The following is a 19,234-nucleotide window of genomic DNA, read 5'->3' on the forward strand; positions in this document are numbered from 1 at the left end:
TTTGTACATTTAGATATTCTGAGATTATTTGAGCAATTCATGACTCTAGCCATTTTAAACCATTTTTATTTATTTATTTATTTTTAATTTAAGAAAAAAAGGGTTTTACTTCAGTATCAGTGGAAAAAAAGCATGCTGGGCTCTTTGGGTAGAAACATACTGTATACACCTCCATATAGCTTACCTCACCGGAAGCAATAAAACCTAACCACAATGAAACACAGGCAACAAGTTCACACCAAGATTATTCATTTTTCACACGTGCACAAATTCTTCATCTTGCAGCTGAATTGGAGATGCAATTTTGCCAACAATGACCATCGCAATTTTAAAAAACACCTTTTTCCTTAATACAACAATTTTTTCTGATTGAGATGCACACAAACTAAACATCAGTGTTAAAGATGAACAATGGGATTTTGATTAATACAATTGTGAACAAGAACACAGACGGATGTCCAGCAGGTGCTTCGTACTTCATATCAAAGCATTGCATTATGCTATCATACTATATGCTTCTAGAAATGCATGTTTCTAAAGTATTAACAGAGATGCTGAGATTCAAGGTTTAGCAGGAAATACAGCTTAAAGAATTAGGCAAGCAACACAACTTTTTTTACATGTACTTTTTTTAGAAAACAATAGGCAAACCAAATAGGTCATTATTGCAATCACAATCAGGTCATAAATTTAATAGCTACAAAACAAAAGATCCACCTAAACATAGGAACCAAGGGAACATGAGTTGGGTTTTTAAGAAAAAAGTTTTTTTCCTTGGAAAAAGCTTTCCAACTTTGTGGACACTATGGGATCTCATTATACTAAAGGTGCATTAAAAAATAATCAGTTTTAAGGTCAATTTGATCTGTACGTGGCCATGAAGAGGCACAAAATGCCACAATGTGGGTCTTTTAAAGTGCAAAACTTACTTTAAACTTGGAACTATTTCATTGAATTAATTGGTTTTCACCAATCACAAGTACTTTACTCGAGTGAGAGCTGCTGGTTTGGTGTTGCTTAATGTGCTCCAGTCTCCACCTCTTTCACAGGACTCAGGATGATTTCCTTCTTGTGGGAAAAATGGGTGAGTTTGACCTTGTTGTACTTCCTTTCTCTGTTTTGCAGGAGGTAGTAAAGAGATAGTGTGTATTTGGCCAGTACCAGCGTGCAGGCGATTTGCACCAACAGCAATACGATATATTGTATCATCTGAGTTTTGCATGGCTGGGCTCTTGAACTCAGTCGATAAGTGACTGGAGGACTCTGGGATTCTGCTTCTTGTATGGGCGACCCTAAAGAGAAGGGAAAGACCCTAGTAGCTGTTGTGGAGGAAGATGTTGTCTTGTGTGTTGTTTGTTGTTGTGTAGTTTGGGTTGTCGACCAAGTTTTACCAGTTAAGGTGGCTGTTGTTTGTGCAGCCTTGGTAGGTGTGGTGAATGACGTCGTGGTTGGACGTTCACTTGTTGGTGTGCTTGTTGTGGGTGCATAGGTTGTGGGTGCATAGGTTGTTGGTGCATAGGTTGTTGGTGCATAGGTTGTGGGTGCATAGGTTGTTGGTGCATAGGTTGTTGGTGCATAGGTTGTTGGTGCATAGGTTGTGGGTGCATAGCTTGTGGGTGCATAGGTTGTTGGTGCATAGGTTGTTGGTGCATAGGTTGTGGGTGCATAGGTTGTTGATGCATAGGTTGTTGGTGCATAGGTTGTTGGTGCATAGGTTGTTGGTGCATAGGTTGTGGGTGCATAGCTTGTGGGTGCATAGCTTGTGGGTGCATAGGTTGTTGGTGCATAGGTTGTTGGTGCATAGGTTGTTGGTGCATAGGTTATTGGTTTCAAAACGGGTGTGATGGCCATGGTTGTGTACAACGTTGTAGATGTGGAGGTGGTGGAAGCTGTAGTTTTTGTCGGTAATGTGGTAAGTGTAGTCAGAGGGAAGATGATAGGTGCTGCTGTACTCGGGACTCTGGGGTGTGTGGAGGTCAGTAAAGTGGTGGTTAAATCACCTGTTTTCAGTTCAGTCATTGGAGTGGTGGTACAAATTAGTTGATCTTCTGTTAATGATATGATCTCCACCCCTTTAAGATGATCCGGGTACACACAGAGGACAGGAGCTACTAGCTTGTCAGAGTTGGCCTTCATCCAGGTGTGTAGGCTTGTCATCTTGCAGTCACAATGCCAAGGGTTGCCATTGAGGTAAAGCTTTTTGAGCTTTGTTAAAGGCTCAAAAATGTCACCAGGAAGTGTCTGCAGGCTGTTGTTAGCCAGCTTCAGTGTGGTGAGTGAAAATAGCATCCCAAACACATTTTCATCCAGTGACTGGATGACATTGTGCTGAAGGTTTAGTTCTGTCAGCTTCTCTGGGCCTTCAAAGTGCTCAGCAGACATGGTGACGAATTGGTTTTTGGACAGGTCTAGCTTCTTCAACTTTTTTAGTGAGATGAAAATGTATTTGGGGAGTGAGTTAAGGTTGTTTTGACTGAGGCTCAATTCAGTCAGTTTGGGCATTTCTCCAAAAAGTACTGGTGGCAGACTTGTTAGCTTGTTCTTGTTTAGGGTCAGAGTTTTGAGCAGGCGGAAGTCGAAAAAATACTTTTCTGATAAACTTGTCAAAAGATTGTTGTCCAGAGTCAGCTTTATTAGCTTGTCTTTGTATAGAAAGAGATTGGGTGATAATATCTCTAATTTGTTTCCATTTAAGCCAATCTCCTTCAGGTTTGGTAAATGATGGAAAATATCTTCAGGTATGGTGGTCAGCTGGTTTTCATAAAGCCTCAGTATCTGCAGCTTTTTTAGGTTTGAGAACATTTCTGTTGATACAGCAGTGAGGTTATTTTTACCCAAATTGAGCATCACAAGATTTTCAAGACCGCCAAAAGCATCATCATGAATGGAAACGATCTTGTTTCCATGTAACTGGAGCTCTCTCACATATTTGAGGCCTTCAAACAAGCCTTTCTCAATTTGTTGAATACTGTTAAACTTCAGTATCAACATCTCTAGGTTGGTAATATCTTTGAAGACTCCAACTTTGACTGTTGTTAGTGGATTGCTGGAGATCTCCACGTGCTTAAGGTTCACCAAACCCTCAAAAGCCCCAAGTTCGATTAGCTCTGTGTGAGTGTTCATGAACTCCACCTTTTCAAGCTGTGGGCTCCCAGCGAAGGCGCCTTTGGGGATTGTTTTAATCTGGCTCGACACAAAAAAGACTTCGGTCACTCCGGGTCTTAAAATGCTTGGGATTTCCATGGTAGATGATCCAAAAATTTCCTGGTTCTCTTTAGGACAGTCTATCCCTGACTTGCATGGTGGGCTTTGAGTTAGTGAAAACTCCAGCAATAAAGACAGTGAAAGGCTGATTATTCCTATTCTAAACATCCTTTTTCCCTGCAAAAAAGCACAAATACATAAAAGATACTTTACCTCATAAATAAAGAGAGATATTTTGTTGTCTTTGTTTTGGCCTGGGTTTATTAAAAAAGTAATATTAAAGAATTGCTTACCTGATCATTTCCTGTTGCCAATGAAGCGAGTAATTAAAAACTGAAGTCAGCTCATTAGTTATTGTTTGTATCAATGTCAAACAGCAGGCCAAAGTGTGTTGCACCACACGAGAGGCGTGGCTTAATACAGTGCTGCAGTTTGAGATAAGAGGTAGGAGGTACATTTTTTACTCAGGGCTCTGTGTCACAAACACTGGAATTTAAAAAAAAAAACAAAATTAAAAAGAAAGAGAAGGGTAAAAAAAAGAGAAGAAAAGAGCAGTAGAAACAAAGGCAATCAAAACTCTGTCCTTTGACATCGCCTCATTTATTGCCCTTTTTTTTTATTGGTAGATTTGCAGTCGCTGATTCCATTCTTTATCTTTTGTTCCAGATAACTAAAGCCATTGTGTAATGTAATGTTATCAAAGTAAAACAGATGACAAAGGAAACCACCATGATGCAGTCTGTCTACTTACATAGGTGGAAAACAAAAAACTCCATTGTATTTTTTTTTTTTTTTTAAATCATATTCATTTGAATTTATCAGCAATGCCAAGTTTAATCCTTCTATCTTAATGTCCTGTAAATGTCAAAAAGCATTAGTCCTGACAAACATCATACACATGTTTTCTGAAAGTTTCCACCTGCTCCCACACACTGATAAGAACACAGCAAATTAGACTTTTTAATTCCTTTTTAGTCTTTCTTCCCCAACAGATGCCAATCTTTTTACAGTGGTGAACTATAGTGTAAATGGGTCATTCCCTGCTAAAAAACAAAAAAAAAAAACTTGTTTGTGATGATAATTTTGGATTTATTTTTTCCTGTGGGAGGCAGTCTGATAGAGGAAAAAAGTGTAAACTACACCGGATAGCTGGGTGGAGACTGTTGTACTTGGCATTGTTTGGCCAACATGTCATCATGTAAAATGTTGAGTTGATTGTCTTTCACTCTGTGTGTCAGCTTGTGTTGGACCAGTGATCTTTCATTAACAACTCCTGTCTCATATTCCTCATATTGCCCTGATCTTCTTTTGATTGCTTTGGCTAAATGAATGTAAAATAAGGATAAATTGAGTGTTTAAAAAAACACCACTGTTCATAACAGTGATGTTCGTAACAGTCTCTTCTATTACACTACGTTCTCAGGTAAATTGTGTCTTCATGCATACACAGGCAACTGTAAATGCAACTATGAATAGATGTTTTTCTTTTTTTTTAATCAATGAATGGTCTTTAAAATTTGGTAGAAGTTTGAGATTTCATTCTGTAAACAAATTCATTAAGAAGTGGCATTCCTGTGAAGTCTATAAAGATAGCTCTTGTATACAAACTAAGTTGATATACTTGTATTTATTACTTACATATTTATTCTTATACAGATATATTTTCAACCCTACTAGCAAGCAAAAGCTTTTTCAACTGAAGTTTTCAAATCTGCATTCACACAATTTGTTACATATAAAACACAATGTGAAGTCACCTTCATATTTTGCAGTGCATTTATTGAAACGTAAAATTATTTTGCATTGTTATAAGTTAAAATGCCATCAAAGTCACATTTCCAATCAACAGTTTTGAAAATGTTTATTTTTGTTAGGTCAAAGTGCAATATCACAGAGAAAAGTACGATTTTGAGTTCACATTCAGAAAAAGTTCCAGTAATGCCACAAGAAATCGAAGCATATGTTACAGTTAATGTGGAAAATTGTATTATTTTCCATTTACAGCATTATTCAAGATGGTTTCTTACTGATGATTCAAATGTCTATTACTCGGAGCCAAGTTTGTTCAATTGTAAATCTGAATGGAGCGGCAAGGGTCTCTCCTGTTTTCCTTTAACACATATGACTCTCTGACATTGTCAGATGAGCACAAAAGCAATCAGTGAGCCGATTCTTTTTGATTCCAAGTTTTACTGTCACTAATGTTGGGGTGCCTGGCCTACAGCACAGAGTTCTTGCTTCTACGGCCTATGTTCCCTTTGCCTTTCTTACTCTTCCTCCAGCACACACAGCTGATGATGACAATGCTGATGATGGCAGTGGACACCACCGCAATGGCAAGCAGGGTGGTGGAAGTATGATGGGAAACTGTTCCAGCGTCCCCCTTTCCACTGCTGGTTACCTCTTTGTGCTCTGAGGCAGGTGTGGTCTTCACTGGTGGTGAGGATGTTGTTTGTCTGGTTGGTGTGGTGCTGGGTTTCCTCCCCTTCTCCGTTGAAGTTATTACAGGCTCTTCTGTTGAACTGATTACCGCCAGTATGTCATCTGTTAATTCAGCAATCACTTCTCCAGTCAGGCTGAAAGGAGTCTCGCACACAACAAGGGTTTGATTGGTTTTGGATGGATGCTGTCTAAGCCATTCTCTGAGAGGCAGAATGTCAGTGTCACACCTCCAGGGGTTCTGTTGTAGGAGGACTTGATTTGCTGTTGTCAGGGAATCAAGGCTCTTCTGTGGCAGATTGGGAAAAGAGTTGTTTCGCAGGTCTATCTCTCCAAGGTGGTGGAGGCCTTTGAGGAGGCCTGGAGAGAGTGAGCTAATAAAGTTGTGTTCTAAGGAAATGTTGACCAAATTAGGAAGTCCTTGGAAAGTCCCATCTTCCAATGTTGTGATAAGGTTGGTGTGTAGGGAAACCTCCCCCAGCTGCTCCAAGCCTCTAAATGCACCGGGGGACACGTGACTGATTTGATTCCTACTGAGCACCAGCAGACGTAGGTCAGTCAAGTTTCTGAATGTGTCTTCCTCTAAATGACTCAACTTATTGTCATACAACCACAGCTGCTGTAGGAGCATTGGTCCAAACACCCCTGGACCCAAACTCTCCAGGTTGTTTTCATACAGAGAGATCTGAGAAAGAAGTGGCAGGTTCTGGAATATTCCCTGTGGGAGAGCTGCAAGTTTGTTGTTGGAGAGGAACAGTTTCTGGAGTTTTAGAGTCTTGGAGAACAGGTCATGCTTGAGATGAGTAATGTAATTATCCTGGAGAGTCAGTTCCTGCAGATCCACAAGGTCATCCCAGATACCATCAGGAATATCTCGTAGCCTGTTCTTGTTTAGACGCAAGACTTTGATTTTGGAAAGACCTTTAAATGTCTCGTTCGATAGTTGGGTGATATTATTTCCAGAAAGAGAAAGGAACTGCAGTTTCACAAGAGGGTGAAATGTTTCAACAGGAATAGAAGTGAAGAGGTTTTTACTTAAGTCCAGTCGTCCCATTTCTGTTAATTGTGTAAACCATTGAGGATGGAGTTCAGAAAACATGTTGCTCCTTAAGTTCAGCAATTCAAGATTTGGAATATTTTGAAATAAGGCTTTAGGCAGCCCTCTCAGTTCATTGTCAGATAAACCTAACCTGATGAGATTTGGAGTAGAATCAAATGTGCCAGGAAGCACCTCTTTCAATGCTGCGTCCGCAACCACCAGCATCTGCAGAGCATCAGAGAAACCGGTCAGATCCTCTGGTTTCAGGGTGGTTAAGCTTCCCTTGACGAAATAGAAGGTACTGGTTGATGAGGGCACAGCAGTGGGAAACTCTGATAGGCCTGTGCAGTGGATAGCTTGATCTTGACATGTGCATCCATCAGGACACGCCCAAACAGCAGCGTTAATTAAGCAGAGGATCACATGAAGAGCCAGTACCCGGTCCATCCTAGTGCTGGAACAAAGGAAAGGTCGCAAAGGTCAGGTATGATGACTGCTTCACATTTAAAGCTTGGCTGGTAGGTTTGAAATATTTAGGATTCTTGGTTTAAAGGACAATCTTTCAAACAGCAAACTAAAAATACAACATACCCTTTAATACGAAACACTATTATTTTTAAATTTTAAAATGAAGTCGACAAACTCTGAAGTCTATGTCAAGTTTAACCCAAATAGACATTTACACAAAAGCATTAAGTACAACACTACTTTGAATAACACAATAGCATTGTGTCTAAGAGTCAAATTCTAATGGTACTTATTTGATTTATTCGGAACTGCAGAACTTTTTTGATATAAGTTTTTATTTCAGGGACAATTAGAAAAATGCTGGCATATTTTATAATTTCCTTGTACACGTGTATTCTTTGATTCACTTGATTAGTGAGTCAGTTGCACCAAAGCCATTTTTAAAAAAACAATAAGGAAAATTAAATACATTTTTATTTCGCTGCATCCTTTAATGATGCTTAGTGGGTGGAGCATAAAGGCCCTGATTGCCAACAGCATTTACATTCAAATGACTGCATTTATTCAGATTTTCTTTTATGTCATGTAAACTGCTGTGTATTAGTAATAATAGATTATGATCCCAATGTCTTTACGAACGCAAGCAAAAGTTTTACTGTGTTTTGGTGGAATCTGAATGCACGTGTTTGAGGCTGAGGCTGCCCTCACTCTTTGTAAATGCACCAAAGGCTCCAAGTGCAAGATTGTGCCAGCATTAATGACCTGCTTTTCTTTTGGCAAGTCGGTGTTGGCAAGCTTGAGTTTGAGATGTATTAGAGTGCAGAAAGAGTGCTTCCTCAGAGGAAACTTTCTATAGGCGTCTGTGTAGCTTCCAAGTGAACCCAGAAGTTTTTCATTTCTTTTCTTTCTTTTTCTTTCTTGTTTTTTACTTATAAGTGGAGAATATCAAATAAAATGGCCAATAGGATCATACAACTGCTGTTTAGAATATTTTTTGTGTCAATGTTTGATGGCAAACCACCCATCTGTTTTCTCTAACCACTGTTTGTGAGCTCAAAGATGTGATTTCAGGAAAAGAGTCTGTTCCCAATTACTCAAATTCCATAAAGTTAAAAGTCAGCTTTACCTCTCTTTTCAAAAGTACTTCATTTACTTCATCTTGTTTGAGTGATATGAGGGCTTTTCCAAAGGTGGTTTTAGTTATTCTGCTTATGTTGTGATTCATTGGTAGCAGGAAGGTTTTTTTTCAATCTTTTGTCCAACAAAAGTAATAAACGCAGTTTACTTTCCCCTCTCAAAAACAATGATAGTATTTTAGATTCTTAAACAGTCATTGTCACAGTATCAGTGATACAGTACGTGTATGGTATGTGAAAAGAATAGGTAAACATTATTTTGCATATTTTAGAAGATTAATCAAGCATTAAAAGCAAATGTCTTGTTTATATTTTAGGCGTACTTTTTAGTCTTGAAAACCAAAAAATGAAGAATAAAATCATTGCTAAAGGTCTATATCTGCTGATAACAACATAGTTCATGTATAACAGAACAAGAGTCTGACAAAAAGATACTGATATGGTTTTGATTAAATCACAGTCTAGAGCATTTCAGTTATGTTAATTTCTCTGATTGTTCATTTTCTAAAGGGATAGAGAAATCAGCACTTTTGTGGAGCAGAAGAGTGTGCAGTTGAAAAAGGCTTACCTCCAGTCGTGGCTGATGATGAACACTGAACAGAGACTGGGAGTTGGTGTGTTTTATGTGCGTCCTCCCTTTCTCGCTTGGTTCTCTAATCCTCTGAAAGTTTCCAGCTCGGTCTAACCTCTCAGACTGTCACATTTTCCTGCCTGCTGTCATCTCACTCTTGTTTTCATTAATCAGCATTTTTCACTCTCCGAGCCCCTGAAATGTCTATGCTGGATTTCTGAGACTGTGATGGGACTGTTGAGCGCCCCAGTTGTCCCCCTGCCCCCTCTGTGTGGGTCTGTCCACTGGCCTATCACGCTCTGACAGCTTTTGCTAAATGTGGTAGAGGGGGGATCAAGAATAGGGAAGCCCCACCCCTTGGTGCTACCCGGTGTCTGAACTGATTTGGAGTGTGTTTGAAAGCGTGGGTATGTGCAGGAGGTATTTGAATGCATAAAGTGTTGGTACTTCCTGTAAAGGGAACCATGTGTTTTCAATTAGGACTGATCCACATAAAAACAGCCGAGTTTTGATCGCAGCACATACTATCTGAACATAGCTTTGGTGTTGTAACTCTTCTGTGTTTATGAACTAGTTGACATGTAAGCCATGTTCTTGTTTTGGCCATTTTAAAGAGGCCTCTACTCACATGATCTAAAGCCCTGTTTAGGAATTTTTTTTTTTATATATATATATATCTATTGTAAATCATATAATGGGGTATAATGCTCTCTTGTTACTTTCTTAAAATAAACATTTTAATTACCATAGTTGTTGCATAACTGTACGGTGGCCGTAAAAGCTCACAACACAACACAAAATAAAGAAGCCCACAACAGAACAAAAAAAAAAACCCTGAGAGCTCACAACACAGAATGACCTACGCCACAACACAACACAACACAACACAAATTGAAAGCACATACAAATACATACAACACAACACAGAATAACGAACGCCACAGCGCAACACAAATAGAAAATGCCCACAGATACAAACCCCACAACACAACACAAACGCTCACAAGACGAATGCTCATAACCAGTGTTTGCAATAACGCCGTTTAAAATAACGACGTTATGTAACGGCGTTTGTTTTTCAGTAACGGGGTAATCTAACTAATTACTTTTTACGCCGTTACAACGCCGTTATCGTTACTGAACGTTAAATGCGGTGCGTTACATGTATTGATTGAATAAACTGCTATCCGAAAGCATCCCTGGCTACTCAATGTAGTGAGGAGGTGGGTTAAAAACAAGGTGAGTGTGTATGATTGGCTAAGGCGACGTGCCAGCACACGCGACACACACACGCGACACACACACACTGCAGATTAGATGAAGCAGCAGAGATGGTGAGCGTGGAGCAGTCTGATGAAAAGTTGTCATTTTTAAGGTGGCGATACAAACACTACTTTAAAATAATTGTGGTCAAAGGCAAGAACATGTATGTGAAGTGTTCATTATATCCAGGAGTGAAGACTGTCCACATCCGTTGTAAGCAGCTCAAATTTAATGAAGCACCTCACGACATACACATCTAAAAAATCTGAATTCTTTGACATATAGCAACTTTTTTTTTTTTTTTTAACAGTAACGCAAATAGTTACTTTCCTTGGTGATGAGTTACTTTTATTATAGAGTAATTCAGTTACTAACGCAGTTACTTTTTGGAACAAGTAGTGAGTAACTATAACTAATTACTTTTTTAAAGTAACGTTCCCAACACTGCTCAAAACACAACACAAAAGCAGTCCGGTAAAAATCCAGGAAGAAGAGTGACGATAACGGAGGTACATGAAAAAATCCACAAAGAAGAGAGACGTTAATGTTGGTATCAGTGCCCGATCGTTTCACGGGCCTGATCCTTTCCTCACTCTTCTTTGTGGATTTTTACCGGACTGCTTTCGTCTTGTGTTGCATGGTGGCGTTCGTCATTCTGTGTTGTGTTCTGAGCTCACAGGGCGTGTTTTGTTGTGTTGCGCGGTTCTTCATTTTGTGTTGTGTTGTGAGCTTTTACGGCCACCGTATAACTCAGCTTGTGTGATATCCTCTAACAAATCAGCAAAGTTTTTGCTGTATCAAGCTTAAGGTGATTAACACAGCAGACCAAAGCACAGATAATAGGGGTGGGGTTAACGGATAGTTAACAGATGGTAATGCTGCACACAACTATATTGGAAGAAAAAAAAACATACAAACAGGCTACTACACAAATGAACAATTGAAACAAACAGGCAAAGATTGTCTTCATTTTCATTTTATTCATTTTATGTACTAATCATAATCATTTAAATAAAATACTATTGCAACAACACATCATCAGTAGGGGAAAACTAACCTATCCAATACTTTAGTGTATTTCTTTGAAAATACACTGAAGTATTATCTTTAGTGTAATACTCAGTATTACACTAAAGATTCTGTGCAGTGATAATTATTAGTTATCACATTTTGGGACATTCTTTGTCCAATACATTCATCTAAGGAGAATGAATAACCAAAAACTCAGGAGGTGCTGCCTTCTGACAAAACCTGTGACCAAGTTGTGTACTTTCCCGTTATGTCATATCACTAACTGGCAGCATGTCTTGATGCAAAACACACTTTTGGAACAGAAAGTTAGTGAGATATTTCTCTTTTAACACACAAGTTTCTTTAAGTTTATACAGAAATTACTGCTTTTATTATAATCTTTGTTTTCTCTTTTAAACAAGACATCGAACGGTCAATTTAACTAATTGGTTTTCATCTATTGTCATTTAAGCTTTTGTTGTTGTTGTTGACTTTTTTTAGACTTTTTTATCATTTTTTTGATTCAGTCATGAAATCTTCAGGTAAGCAGAAAATTACACCAACCATCTGTCCAACATACATGGATGTAGAAACTTCATACATACTGATAAGAACCTGCCAACTCAGATAATGGGACACAAACACATAACCATTAAGCTGGTACACAAGTAGCCACTCTTTATTTAAATGTTCAGCACACATGATAATATTTACATCAGTTATATCTCATCAATGGAGGATTAGCTTCGTGTGTGTGTGTGCGTGTGTGTGTGCACGTGCGTGTGCTGCACTGTTGTGTGAGCTCAGCCAACTGGAAGGATCTAATCACATGTTGTCATAGCAATGAACTTGGCTGCTGTTCATCACTTCACTCCCTTTTGTTTGTCTAAACACTCTTCCTGGAATTTGTGGCATTCACTGTCATTTTGTAAATATTTGTGAAGAATTTTGATTACCAGCTTTAAGGTTTGCTTTGTAAAATGAAATACTGATAGGAGTTCTCATAAATCCCTCAAATAAAAAGTAACAATTTTAACATACAAGCTTTCCTGTCCATCCGTTCCATGGTTACAGGATGTTGAAACCTATCTAATCTTTATTGGGGTGTAAGGCAGGGTAAACCCATTCTTTGGAACAATAACACATTGAGACAAACGTGGAAAATTCTTTTTAAAACCTTTATCCAATAATTTGTTACAAAAACATCTTGGCAATAAGAAGTCTTCAGAGGTAAATGTCTGAAACAAATGTATTTCAACATGAGCAAATACATAAATGTACAACAATGAGTGAGTACATAATGCTAATATAGTATGTTGTGTGCAATAAATGAAAGGGTTACCTTTTTAGCACTTGCTTGTATAAAAAAAAGTACACTTTAAAACAGGAAACTTGTGTGTCCACATCACAGTGGGGACATTTCAAAATACAGGCTTGTGAAATTACAGAGGCGGTTTAAAAAAAAAAAAAACTCATGTTGCGCACTGATTGTGAAAACCGAATCAGGAATGACTGGTCTTCCTGTTTTGAAGGACAGTATGAAGAGGATGGGGTAAATTTTCCATTATCTTATAATTGTTACATTTGGAAAACACATTTCCCTTCACTGCAAAGAGGAAATGGATGCCCAGATGTTTGCAGATAGAAGATAGACGTTTCCTATGAGAGTTATCTTAATTGCAAACTGGTGGTACCAGGGTTGTTGAAGGCCTGCTGAAGAAAACTCTCAGACGTTTATTGGAAATGTTAGTACTCACAGAAACAAGCCAAAGGAAAAAAAAAGCAACAAAACACTCCGTTTTCAACTTTCATTTTGTACAATTAAATTCAAAACTGTTATCAAACTGCAGTGAAATATTGTTTTTAAAAATACCAGTTGTTCTTTTTTTATGCTATCAAACAATCAGTCAGTAGATTTAAAGATACAGTTTTTGACCACGAGAGAGAAACACATTTCATTCTTAAAATATGTGTCAACTTTATATCATTCCTCTTACAGAAAAACAGTTAATAGAAATTAACTATAAAGTGAGAAATATAAAGTCAATCAACTTTAAAAGGTAATATAAGATAGCAACAGTTCTAGTTGGACCATAATATATATTTGGTTATATGGTGATATATTAATGTTGTAACAACATATCATTAACAGGGTATAACAAACCTGGTTCATGGAGATGTATACACATACTGCAAAAATACCAGCCCAATCATTTTCATAAGAGAAACTAAAGAGGTGAGATATTAAAGGGTTTCACTCATCATTTTAGATAGTATTCTGAGTTATTGTGATTTGTGGCAATATATGTGTTGCTGTATGAACAATTTATTATTCAAAAGTATGGAGAAAAAGTCTTTACAAGTTATAATAATAATAATGATTAGCTGACTTATTGTAAAAAAAAAAAAAAAAAAAAGAAAGAACAGCATTATCACTTACTCAAACCTGTGTTTTGGGTCAAACTGGCCACAAGAACACTGTAAAGATTAAACCCCTCCCAACTTAAAAAATCTATGTACAGACAAGAATTCTTGGTCTGAAAGTTGAACCTCTTTAGCAATCTTTTTGTTGAGAAAAAAAAATCATCGTCTCTGTATTTGTATGATCTCAGTTTTAACATCATCCATGATCTTGCCAAGTTTACACATGGTGTACATGGTACCAAGGATGAGCAACAAGCCAGTGACCACAAGGAGAATGTGAGAAAACATGAGAAGCCCAACAAAGTCTGCACTAGAGGGCAGAAACCACACATACACCCAGCTTTCATAAATGTTATGGTGAACAAAGTTAGGTCCTTCTTCAATCACCAGATTGTCGTAAAATGGTGGAGACATGCCATCATCTTCAGTAGAGTGAGCAGTGTTGAAAGTCTCTGTATAAGTTGAGGTTGATTTGGTTGTTGAAGTGACCAACATTACAGAGGAGGTTTCTGTGGAAAATGAGTCATGCTGATTGGTCTTTTTGGTGGTGAGTAATGTTGTAATTTTGAGTGGTGTGTTGGTGGAGGACACAAGAGTTGTTGGTCCATAAGTTGAAGACTTGTGCAACTGCTGTTTGTCATCATCACAAAAGCTGAATTCTTCATCATGCAGAGAGGAAATGGGTCGAAGCAGCTGGTAGACTGGACTGTGACATATCACTTCTACCCTGTCAAGAACCACATGCTCATTTAGCCTTATCCATCTTGCAATGTCTCTGATAGAGCATGTGCAGTTCCAGGGGTTGCCGCTCAGTTTGACATTATTCAAAGCATCATTTGATGAGAAAATTTCTCCTGGAAGAGTCTTGAGGAGATTATTATTTAGATAAACGCTCCTAAGTCCTCGAAGGCCATAAAATATGTTTTCTGGCAGATTTTCCAGCATATTGTCACTCAGGAACAGTGTGTCAAGTGTTGTAAGATTGGAGAATTGCTGAGGATGTAGATGATGGAGACTGTTGGATTTCAGGGACAGATTACGAAGGAAGGGCAGACAGCAAAAGAGATCTGGTGGTAGATCGCTCAGTCTGTCATTTAGATGAAATTTCAGGCTTACCAGTCCCGACATATTTGTGAACAAATTTCCTGGAACAGTGATAAGGTTGGTGCCAAACAGATAGAATTCTGCTATATTTGGCATGTGACCCATCAGCTCATCTGGGAGCGATGACAGAGGGTTGTCGTAAATTGTGAGCTTGGTCATTTTGGGCATGTGGTAAAAGGTCCTGTTTGGCACCTCCTGAAGTTGATTGGAGGACAGACTCAGGTTATGCAGGTTCCTCAGTGGCCAGAATATTTGGGGTGGAAGGCTGGCAATCTTGTTAGAGTAGATTTTCAGGTCCACAAGGTTGACAAGTGCATCAAAAATTCCAGGCTCAAGCACCTCAAGATTATTGTCGTGCAGTACAAGTCTACGAAGGTTGGTCAAAGAGTGAAAGATGTTGGGAGGCAGTGTTTTGATAAAGTTTCTGGCCAGGGTCAGAAAAGTTAGGTTGGTCATCATATCAAAAACTCCTGGAGTTAGGTGGGTGAGGCCATTTCGGCTTAGGTCCAGAACCAGCAACCCAACAAGGCCATCAAACATGTCAGAAGTGATGTTGTATAATTTGTTTCCATCTAATTGTAGCTGCTCCAGAGAGGTAAGAGAACTAAACACTCCAACAGGGAGGGTGGGCAGATCTTGATTGAACGACAGCTTGATTGACTTTAGCTGTTGAGCAGCGTGAAAAGCTCTAGGATGGATAGTGTGTAGATGGCTACGAGTCAAACTGAAACGTAATAACAGCGTGAGGTTGGCCAGACTGTGCTCATTTATCACATTCATGTTTGTTTTATCAAGCTCAAGTCGATTAGTTTGGACAGGTAACGGGCGTGGTACATCTGTAATGGTTAACCCAACGCACTCTACTTTACCAGCAGAGCTACACATGCAGCTAGCCGGGCAAATCATTGAGTAGGTACGATGGGGCAGTGTGAAGAAAATAACTACCATCCATAGAGTCTCTGTGAAGACAAAGACATGCTTTAGTGATCTGAACAATAATCTAACACACAATTCTATTTTTACTATATATTTAGTTAATTGGGAGGGAATTATAATATTCATCATAATATTTATTAAATGTCAAATTATTGAACTTTTTCTAATACAAATCAATTAAAAGGAAATTATATACAGGTTGTACTTGCCTTTGAAGTAAGAGTCCATAATTGACTGCCAGCTTCTGGCCTCTGCTGCTATTCTCTTCTTTGCTGTCATTAAGATGCCCACTAGAACTGCTTCTCCATAAAGCCCGCCCATATGTCAGTAGCATCATTTCGACCAATCATCAACCTCAAATAGTCAACTGATTGAACTTACTGTATATTGAGTAGGTTAGTGTGCATACTTAATGATCGTAAAGCTGCCATGCAAGGTGCCAGTTCTCATTTTAGAGTAAGTACAAAGTAGTAGTTAACTAAAAAGTAAATTTCTACTCAAAATCAATAGTCACCCATAGTATGAATTGGATCCACTCACTTCTTAATTTAAAGATATTCTGACATCACCTGATCATGACCAGCTCAGTGATGATCAGGTGGCCTAAATCTAAAAATATATATAAAAAAACCTTGTGTCCAACTTTAACTTCCAACTTATTCCTGTTTCCTATTGGTATTATCCTAACAGTGGTGCAAAGTTATCCAACACCCTGTTTCTGTGTGCGTGCTGCAGGGTTGGGGTCAATTATAATTGTAATTGTGTAAATGATAATTAATTACAATTATGGCGTAGTTAAATTAAAATTGTAATTTTAAAAATGTGTTGCTGTCGTAATTGTAATTACGTTTAGATAATTGACTTTGTAAATGTAATTGCAATGAAAATTCTTTAAAAATTGTTAATTATAATTGACGCAATACTGGTGAACCATGTCACATTTCAATATACAGTTCTGCACGTATGTAGTTAACAATTAATAAAATATGTTTCATATCAAGCTTTCCCACATTTTACTATTTAAAAAAATATATAAATCAAGGGGTATACTGACAGAAAAAGCTCAGATATTCACACCAAAAATATGAAATCCTATATTTTCATTGATAAGGAAGACAATCAACGTAACCAATAGAAAAGAAAGAAATTAGTTGATAGATATTTGTTTTTAGTGTATTTTAAAGCTGATTTAGGACCTGTTATCATGAGAAATGCTAACAGAAAGCTAACACAAGAGGAAGGTTAACTTTTATTAGGTTATTTATTTCAGGCTCAGTAACTGTGATTAGTTGTAATTGAAATTAAGTAATTGAGAATTTAATTGTAATTGACTTTTTGAGAATTAAATGGGAAAAAATGCTTGTCACTGTTATCGTAATTGAATTGTAATTGAATATAGGTAATTGAAAATGCAATTGTAACTGAAAAATGTAATTGACCCCAACCCCGGTATGCTGGCATGCATGCCTTTTCCTACATTTTTAAATGTTTATTTTACTCTCACTTTTCCCAACATCTCACCACTCTTGAGGATTCTTCTCATCACTGCCAGCACCGGAATGTGACCATCACCATGACAGCCACAATGCAAAGTGACAAAGTGAAAATGCTGGTTCATTTCCTCTGAACTTATCTTGACATCCTGATGCTTCCAGTTACTGGACTGAACAGAAACTGATAAGTCCTGTTTATGAAGGAAGTTAAAAAGGGCTTATGGTGAGTCACGGCAATGATTCTACAGAACATCTTTCCTATTGTATTACTGTTTTTATTTAAAGCGAAGGAAAACTAACACCCATGGATCATCTCAAATATCAAAGATAAGCAAGGAGAGTACGTGCCAACTTCACATGTGATGAAACCACAGGCTTTTCCAGGAAACAGATCAGCTTTAAACACTATACCAGTAAATACCATTTTCCAAGATATCATCTGATTTCATAATGATGAAACATATTGCTGTATTGTGCAGGTGTTTGAGTAATGTGATTATTGTTATTTATATTTTGCTTTCATTATATACAATGTCATATTCTAATTTTAACAGCTGAATAATCCCTAAAGCTGATTAAATTCACACCTCTATCATTTTGTCACATTACACCAGTTATATATGTTTATGTTTGCCTAGATGGTATTGTATCTGGTGATTTATGGTATACAAATCAAGTGTTTACACTAGGGCTGGGAGATATGGACCAAAACTCATATCTCAATATTTTTTCTCAAAATGACGATATACAATATAAATGTTGATATTTTTAACTCAATAATCTTACCAGAAAGACATTTCTGGGTTAAATTTGCTGATGAAAAATGCCACACAGGCATATTTATTAACAAACAGCTGCACAACATGTTCCAGTTGAGTCTTTTCTCCTCTAAGGGACAGCACATGTGAGTGAGTTCTGTCGTGTGGATGTTTAGGGGAAGGTCTGGGTTATAGGACGCACTCCATCTAAATGTGCTTTTAATGCAACAACTCCTATAATTAATATTTTAATACAAAATAAACTATAAAATTATATATCTCATAAATATGTTAAAATAGTAAAGAAGGACAATGTTTGACTGTACTCTATGAATAATATTAAATACTTGTATGATGTGATTTGTGCTGTGTGATTGTATGTAAAAAAAAAAAAAAAAATAGATATATCTTGATATAGGTGACATTGTCATTTTCTACATCGCCAAAATAGAAAACTCGATATATCTCGAATCACGATATATCGCCCGGCCCTAGTTTACACTTTGTTATATGATATTTTTGAGGCTAGTTTTAAAGCCCAGTGATCTAGCTTTACCTTTTACGTATAAAAATAACTTATTTGTATTGGATTTTATCATATTTAGCAGAAATGTTCTTCACGTGGTGAAAATGTAGTTTTAATAAAAGCTTCATCACAGACTTATTTCCAATGCTTTATCAAACCTAGATACTCAATCAAGAAATTGTAAAGAAAAAAGCAGGGATTGACAACTTTATTTACATCATTGCGCTAACAGCAGTGCAAATCTAGAATTTAAAAAAAAAAAAAAAAAAAAAGAGAGTGACAGATGAGATGTTTACTGGCAGTGCTTGAGAAAATGTTATGGTCAGTTTTTCACACACGTGACAAGCAAACAGGACAGGTACATCTTTGCAGTCGATTACGTTTTTAATCTTGACCCTAAAGAATTTCCAGCATGGGAGTGACACAGTTTGAAATTGAAGGTGTAGAGTCCCACCATTAGATTATTCATGTCAAGTCAGAACACAGGAAATGAGATGTTTAACATGGTATATATCTGTATTGCTAGAATATATACAGTGTGTTGGTATTTCTGGTGTGAGGTTTAAGGCTAAATTGGGCTTTGCAGCAATATTACGAAGCAGTTTTATCTTCTCTTGAATCCATCTCAGACACAATACTTCCAAAAGCAAGCTTGAAACGAGTGGAGAGGCAATCAGCAATGAGAGAGAAGAAAAGAGAGGAATAAAATAACAGAATATTGGTTTGGATTTGTCATTTGTGTGTTAATATTCTCACTTACGTTCGCCACGTTTCCCGGTTATAGATTTTTCTTCCGCAGTGTTTGCTGTCATCTTCCTTTTAAATTCAAGATCGTCTTTCAGAGCACGAAGCTATTCAAACA

General features: G+C 37.5%; 3 protein-coding genes across 3 annotated transcripts; all 3 read right to left on the reverse strand.

Annotated features, from left to right (window-relative positions):
- Nucleotides 1–755: 755 nt before the first annotated feature.
- LOC114462028 (carboxypeptidase N subunit 2-like) lies at nucleotides 756–3,562 on the reverse strand. The gene is made up of 2 exons (XM_028444582.1): nucleotides 3,498–3,562; nucleotides 756–3,381 (listed from the first exon to the last, which is right to left on the reverse strand). Exon 2 carries the CDS (start codon nucleotides 3,370–3,372, stop codon nucleotides 1,018–1,020), a length of 2,355 nt encoding a protein of 784 aa, XP_028300383.1. The 5' UTR covers nucleotides 3,373–3,381; nucleotides 3,498–3,562; the 3' UTR covers nucleotides 756–1,017.
- A 1,400-nt stretch (nucleotides 3,563–4,962) lies between these two features.
- Nucleotides 4,963–9,150, reverse strand: LOC114462030 (leucine-rich repeat-containing protein 15-like). Its single transcript, XM_028444584.1, has 2 exons — nucleotides 8,855–9,150; nucleotides 4,963–7,136 (listed from the first exon to the last, which is right to left on the reverse strand). Exon 2 carries the CDS (start codon nucleotides 7,127–7,129, stop codon nucleotides 5,423–5,425), a length of 1,707 nt encoding a protein of 568 aa, XP_028300385.1. The 5' UTR covers nucleotides 7,130–7,136; nucleotides 8,855–9,150; the 3' UTR covers nucleotides 4,963–5,422.
- Nucleotides 9,151–13,714: 4,564 nt separating this feature from the next.
- On the reverse strand, nucleotides 13,715–15,799 carry LOC114462029 (leucine-rich repeat-containing protein 15-like). The gene has a single exon (XM_028444583.1). The coding sequence runs from the start codon at nucleotides 15,722–15,724 to the stop codon at nucleotides 13,715–13,717; it is 2,010 nt and encodes a 669-aa protein (XP_028300384.1). The 5' UTR covers nucleotides 15,725–15,799.
- Nucleotides 15,800–19,234: the final 3,435 nt, after the last annotated feature.

Source organism: Gouania willdenowi, chromosome 4 (assembly GCF_900634775.1).
Source record: "Gouania willdenowi chromosome 4, fGouWil2.1, whole genome shotgun sequence".
Classification (NCBI taxonomy): domain Eukaryota; kingdom Metazoa; phylum Chordata; class Actinopteri; order Blenniiformes; family Gobiesocidae; genus Gouania; species Gouania willdenowi.

Excerpts from the sequence above, each read along its gene's own strand:
- LOC114462028 (XM_028444582.1), bottom strand. The coding sequence starts at position 3,372 with ATGTTTAGAATAGGAATAATCAGCCTTTCACTGTCTTTATTGCTGGAG.
- LOC114462030 (XM_028444584.1), bottom strand. The coding sequence starts at position 7,129 with ATGGACCGGGTACTGGCTCTTCATGTGATCCTCTGCTTAATTAACGCT.
- LOC114462029 (XM_028444583.1), bottom strand. The coding sequence starts at position 15,724 with ATGATGAATATTATAATTCCCTCCCAATTAACTAAATATATAGTAAAA.